The sequence below is a fragment of the Mya arenaria genome, chromosome 14 (assembly GCF_026914265.1).
Source record: "Mya arenaria isolate MELC-2E11 chromosome 14, ASM2691426v1".
Taxonomy (NCBI): domain Eukaryota; kingdom Metazoa; phylum Mollusca; class Bivalvia; order Myida; family Myidae; genus Mya; species Mya arenaria.
In genome coordinates, this window is record NC_069135.1 from 50,898,432 (window position 1) to 50,905,125 (window position 6,694).

The window sequence follows — 6,694 nt, forward strand, 5'->3', positions numbered from 1 at the left end:
AGGAGAGGAGATGTTAGGAGGGGAGGCGAGGAGACGTGAGGCGAGGGGAGGCGTGGAGACTGGAGGCGAGGAGAGTAGAGGAGAGGTGGGCAGAGGTGGGGAGATGTTAGGAGAGGTGGGCAAAGGTGGGACGAGGAGAGGAGGGGAGAGCAGGAGAGGAGATATAGGAGAGGAGAGGTGGGGAGAGGAAGGGAAGAGAGAAGGGGAGAGGTGGGGAGAGGAGGGGAGAGGTAGGGAGAGGAGATGAGAGGTGGAGAAAGGTGGGGAGAGGAGAGGAGTGGGAGAGAGGAGGGAAGAGGTGGGGAGGGATAGGGAGAGGTGGTAAGAGGGGAAGAGAGCAGAGGAGGGGAGAGCAGAGGAGGGGAGAGGATGGGAGGTGATGGGAGGAGAAAAAATGAGGGGAGGGGAGGATAGGAGGGTAGAAGAGCGAGAGGAGAGGAGGAGAGGGTAAGGGAGCGGAGAAGAGGAAGGGAGGGGAGGGAAGGAGAGGAAGGGAGATGAGAGGAGGGAGATGAGGAGAGGAGGGGACTGGAGGGGACAGGAGGGGACCGGGGAGGAGGAAAGGGGAGGGAGGGGAGAGGAGGAAAGAGGGGAGGAGGGGAGGGGAGGAGAGGGGAGGAGGGGAAGGGAGGGGAGGGGAGGGGAGGGGAGAGGAGATGAGAGGAGAGGAGAGGAGAGGAGAGGAGAGGAGAGGAGAGGAGAGGGGGGGAGCTTATACTTAATTCTATGTGAGTAGGATATACCTCGAATGGAGGTATCCCATAAATGCAACAGCTTATTACCAAAAATACTACTTTACTTAAATTGCATATTAATTCTAGCTAAAAAATAGAAATAAACTAGAGGTTAAACTGTCGTACATCGTTGATGCTGTTCAGTGAAGTTCTATTGTGTTACAGTTTGATTGATTGCTACGCCATTTATAAAGTATTTATGTATTTCAACAAATGTAATTCCATCATAACGAAACTTTAACATACTCAATACAAATCTGCGTTTAAGAAGTCAATCAATAAAAACCAGTCACGTGACATATTACGTAGGAGGGATACAAGCTGTTTATTTAACTTCCTTGTTGGTAGTGAAGGCCAGTGATTGGACATTAATACGTTTTAACCCTATATGTGGCAGAACTATGGCATCAAAGTTTGAATCCTCCATTCAGAGGGGCTGTGATTTCATCCATGATTTCGCCTGTTCGGCTTGCGAAGAAGATGGACTGAACACGGAAGCTCAACATTTTTGTAATCAGTGCACGAAATATTACTGCGATAACTGTGTCCTAGTTCACAACAAGCTATACAAGAGACACACGGTACTCGACCGGAAGGACGTGAAGAAATGGGCAGCATCACCAGGGACGGTGGACGTTCTTGAGAGATGCGAGAGGCACCCCGGGGAGGCGCTCAAGCTGATCTGTTGTGACCATGACCAGCTGTGTTGTCATGTGTGCGTTGCCGTGGATCATAGGTATGTTTCAAAGAACGTTTAAGTTAAAATAACACAATTACACTATTTAAACTGATCAAAAAATAGTTAAAAACATGCTTCACATTGTCTCCGGTTTATACAATCACAACAAAAAATTTATTTTACATATGTGTATTATTAGACTATGCTAAATTTGTATCCGTCAACACTGTCAACAAAGCCTTGCTAATGCACCAGTCAATTGTAACCACGCCCCCCCCCCCCCTCCAGGTCCGGGGGTATACCAGGGATAGCCGAGGAAATGGGCCGTGTTTTTACTTCCCAGGTGGCCCCGCAGTGCCGGGTGACTGTGGTGGTTTTGTCTTCACGCCAAATATAACGGGAAATTGGCCCTAGCTATGGTCCCTTGGGTGGGGGGGGGGGGCATTTGGCGGGGGGTTTACCAGCAGATTGTCCCCGCAGGACGGAGACTTTGCCCTGGCTTGGCTGAACCGAAAGTCAAAGTCCCCGCTATTCCCCGGACCTGGGAGGGGGGGCGTGGTTACAAATGACTGGTGCGTAACTATAACGCATTTGTTTACTCGTTCATTATATATCACTTGCAGATCGGGGAGGGAGGGTGTCGAACTCACCCCCTCTAAAATCCTCCATGTTTTCTTTTTATTTCATTATAGTTGAACTACTAAAATACCACCAAAGTGCACCATTTGGACTAAAATTGTCAATTCTTTTATTTTTTTTATTTTTTTTATTTTCTTTTGTGGGGATCATTTGACCCCCAACTCCCGGCCCCCCTTCCCAGCACTTCCAACCAAATAGATTTCGCTTTTGAGGGAGATGGGAAAGTAAAGAGATTACGCCCCTAAGTAGCGCCCCATCTAACGAAGAATCCTTGGACCGCCCCTGTATACATATAAAGACTCGTTATTCGTGTCAGATCCTATATTATGAGACCTTTATTCAAATGGCGAAATATTGAGAAACACTTAAGTACTCTCTATTAATATTAACTGACGATGATTTGGGCAAAATTTCTAGCTGTTCGGTTTGACTAGATGAATATGTCGTGCACGTACATAAAATGACGCTGTAAATAACATAATAATGCGTAATAATTATGTTCCAATGCATTCGGAACTTCTCAGCCATTTTCCAACAAACACAATCTCGATTGTATATGGATGGTTTACAATGACAGAATTCTTAACATTAAAGTAATTTGCAAATAGATCGCGTAGCATTTTCAATTCAGCAGTTAAACCTAATGACTTGACTGTTGGAAATCTTAATTGTCTTTGCAATAATACGCTTCACTGACAATCAATTAAAAAAGCTTAGTGATTCAAAATAAACGCTAAACACAACGATTCCGTTTTACTATTATTTATTTATTTTTTACGATCTACCTCTACTGCTGTACCGACATACATCCGAGGTTGTTTTCGATGGAAAATGGCCGAGGAGTTCCGAATGGTTCTAATGCTCTTCATTATTTCTCAGATAGTCAAGGGACATAACTCGACACATTCTAAGGGTTATGAGCCTAACTCACATACTGCCACTGTTGTTTGGCGATTATGGTATACTGAATTTAAACTCTATGCGACTTAAGGTATACTTAATATAGACTCTATGCGACTTACGGTATACTGAATTAAAACTCAATGCGACTTATGGTATACTGATTATAAACTATATGACGTTAAATGAGTTAATTCGGAAAACATCGTCATAACAAGAAATCTAAGTTATTTTTTAACCAAGAAATTGTATTATAAATACTAAGATTTAGACTATAAAGTAATTTATGCTATTAGCCTCCCAAAATTAATATACATGTACCATTTACGTTTCAATTTAGATATTAATCATTAGGTGCTTTTATTTGTCTTGATTTGTTTTTTATTTTTTCCTTGCAATATGCCATATTTCATTGTGACCATATTAATCATTTTCTGATGCATATCAAAATTTATCAAGAATATATATATACAAGAAAGTATTTGTGTCTGTGTGTCTGTCTGTCAGTGTATGTATCTGTATGTGCGTGTGTCTGTGTGTGACTGTGTGTATGTGTCTGTAAGTCGGTGTTGATGTCTGTCTATGCATTTGTGTCAGTGTGTGTGTCTGTCAGTGTCTGTCTGTGTGTATGTGTCTGTCTGTGTGTCTGTCTGTCAGTGTATGTGTCTGTCTGTGTGTCAGTCTGTCTGATTATTATAGAAAGTAATGCATTAAGATTGTTAGACTCTAATGGACATCATTTCAATCTATGATCAGCTTGATATTATCTAGATGTTTTATTTATGCTAAAAAATGGAACATCGATGTTTTAAAGCAAAAATCAACAGGTTCTGGAAGACGACGACGACGACGAAACATAAGTATTTAAATTTATGTGATTTTAGAAGAATGTTAAAAAGAATCATCTTCATAAAACAAACATGTGTTTCCTTCTTTCATTGCAGACAATGTTCATCAATACAGCACATTCCAGACGTTGCAAAGGGCATCCGCAAAGATCCCGAGTTTCGTCAACTACCTCAACGGGTAGCTGTTCTTAGGAAGCAGATAGAAGATATGAAAAACGACAGAAAGAAAAATAGTGCCTCACTGAGAAAGACTCGAACAGCCATTGTTGATGAAATCCAAGCAATCCGTAAAAAGATCAACGACATTCTTGACAAGATGGAGAAAACAACCGTTCAAGAATTAGACCGTCTGGTTGCTGATCAGGAGCTGTCCATTAAGAAAGATTTGGAATCCTGCACACAGATGCACGACGAATTAAAGAATATAATGGATGACATACAAAGCAAAGACTCATCAGGCGAACCACCCCTATATATTGGGTTCAGAAAATGTGAAGAAAAATTCAAACAAGCAAACGAAATACTGCAAAACGTGTCAAATGTTGTAAAATACAATATAACTTTTCGTAAACATAATGGAATAGAAGATAACTTGTCCTCGATGAAAACGTTTGGAGAGTTAAATGAATCGAATGATTTTGGTACACAACCACGGACATCACTGTTCCCCCGAGATCATCTATTCGCTACCGAAGGTTACAAGGAGTACAACGTGAAGATTATCTCAGACAAAGATTCAAGTATAATTCAAGGGATATGTGAGCTGCCAGGTGGTGAGGTTGTTATTACAGACTTTAACAACAGTAAAGTGAAACTCCTGGACCAGGAGTACAGGGTAATCCACCACTATGATGTCCCCGAGTATCCATGGGGCGTGTGTCACATTGGCGGGGATGACGTTGCCGTTTGTGTTGACAACTATGATAAAAGACATGAACTTCATTTCATTAACATTACAAAAGGGAAACTTGTGACTACGAGAAAGTTAAGCTTGTCCCATGAATGTTACGGCGCAGCTCATCACGGGCACAACTTATACATTTCCTCATACACCGCGCTGTACGTCCATACGATGACGGGGGAGCTGGAAAAGAAGCTGTACGAGGACAAGTCCGGTTATGGCACGGTTGGGGGAACTGCCATCAGTAACGAAGGGAAGACTATCTACGTCACAAACCTCTCAACCAATGAACTTATCACCCTGGACAACATCGGCAACAAGCTGGCCACATTCACTGATCCTGACTTGAGGGAACCTACCGGAGTACACGTGACAACTGCTGGACACGTGTTCGTCTGCTGTAATTACTCCCACACAGTGCTGCAGGTTGACCAGGACGGGAAGACGAAGTTAGTCAGACTGGCAAGGGAACAAGACGGATTGTACGAACCTAAAGTTTTGTTCTTCAGCAGCCGTACTTCCTCTCTTGTTGTCGGCGGTTTAAAAGACACGCTCCTCGTCATCAAAGTACGATAAAAAATAACAATAGATCCACTCACAACTGACAAAAAAGACAAATAATAATTGAATATATTTGTTTTTGTTTTTTTTCGGGTTTTTTCTTTAACCTTTTCAGTGTAAGTAATTTCAAGATTGTTTACTATTAAACACGATTCATATTTGCTTAAACATACATATACAATTATATGTTAAGTTTTTTTTTGCTTTTTGCTACATAGTAATAATGTTTATCGTACGTATGTTATTCAACTAAAGAACTGTTTATTTTATAATGTTTATCACATATATTCTATATGATGTGTGTATGTATATATAACATATATATATATATTGTACAGTCTGTTTTGTCCATGTGCCTTTAACAAGCTTTAGTACTTTTACTACAACTACAAGAGAGTCAGTTATTTGTTAACTATATTTACTGGACACCAAGATAAATCTAGATCGAACAATTATAAAGCTATAAAGTTTAAACAACAACAACACATACCTTGATTATAGTTGGGCTTGTTCAATTAAAGATCGATTCAAAAACGATTTTGTCTTTATATCAAATGCAGAAATATGTTGAACTCATAAGACATCATGATCAAAAAATGAAAAAAACAGCATGTAATACGTGTTTAATTAAAACAAATTACCTTTTTTTAATTAATAGAAACGTGGCCACTAAAAAGCGCAAGAACGTCGCTAATAATATGTACACAAATCATGTTTTTTGTTGGTTTTAATAATTAATATAGAACGATTCAACATAATACTGCAATAATAAATATAACATTGCACCAACATGTACGGAGTATGCATTCAATCCCGTACATGTTGCCTGTACGAGTTCCGTATATCTATCCAATAAACATGTACGGGACCCGTTTTCAAATCCCGTATACGGTGTGTGTACGGAGCCCGTCTCCCACCCCGTATACGTTGCGTGTACGGTGTCCGTATATCCATGACGTAAACGTTTCCTTTACGGGTTCGTTTTTCCATAGCTTACACGTTGATGCACGGGGTCCGTCTTTTCAAAGCCTACACGTTGATGCACGGGTCCGTCTTCTCATAGCTTATACGTTGATTCACGGGGTCCGTCTTTCCATAGCTTACATGTTGATGCACGGGGTCCGTCTTTTCATAGCTTACACGTAGCATGTACGGAGTCCATTTATCCATCCCGTATATGCTACGTGTATTGAGTCCGTATATCCATCGTGTACACGTTGTATATACGGGGTCCGTTCGTTCTCGAACATGCCAGGATTTGGGTTCCCTACATCCATGCGTATATATGTATATGTATGTATAGGGCTAAAATGTATTTTTCTGCAGAAGTATGTTTACTTATTATATATATTAACGGGTACGGATGGTGGATGTTCAGAAGTCTGTACACGTGGTGTTCCGTATACGTATTCGTGTACGGGGTCCGTACACG

The 6,694-nt window shown here is 41.1% G+C and overlaps 1 protein-coding gene across 1 annotated transcript; it reads left to right on the forward strand.

Moving 5' to 3' along the window:
- The first annotated feature begins 1,097 nt into the window (after positions 1–1,097).
- Positions 1,098–5,777, forward strand: LOC128218325 (uncharacterized). Its single transcript, XM_052925977.1, has 2 exons — positions 1,098–1,470; positions 3,897–5,777. The coding sequence occupies exons 1-2, from the start codon at positions 1,136–1,138 to the stop codon at positions 5,275–5,277; spliced, it is 1,716 nt and encodes a 571-aa protein (XP_052781937.1). The 5' UTR covers positions 1,098–1,135; the 3' UTR covers positions 5,278–5,777.
- The last annotated feature ends 917 nt before the right edge of the window (positions 5,778–6,694 follow it).

Excerpts from the sequence above, each read along its gene's own strand:
- LOC128218325 (XM_052925977.1), top strand. The coding sequence starts at position 1,136 with ATGGCATCAAAGTTTGAATCCTCCATTCAGAGGGGCTGTGATTTCATC. Across the intron at positions 1,471-3,896 it reads TGCGTTGCCGTGGATCATAG|ACAATGTTCATCAATACAGC; the intron begins GTATGTTTCAAA and ends CTTTCATTGCAG.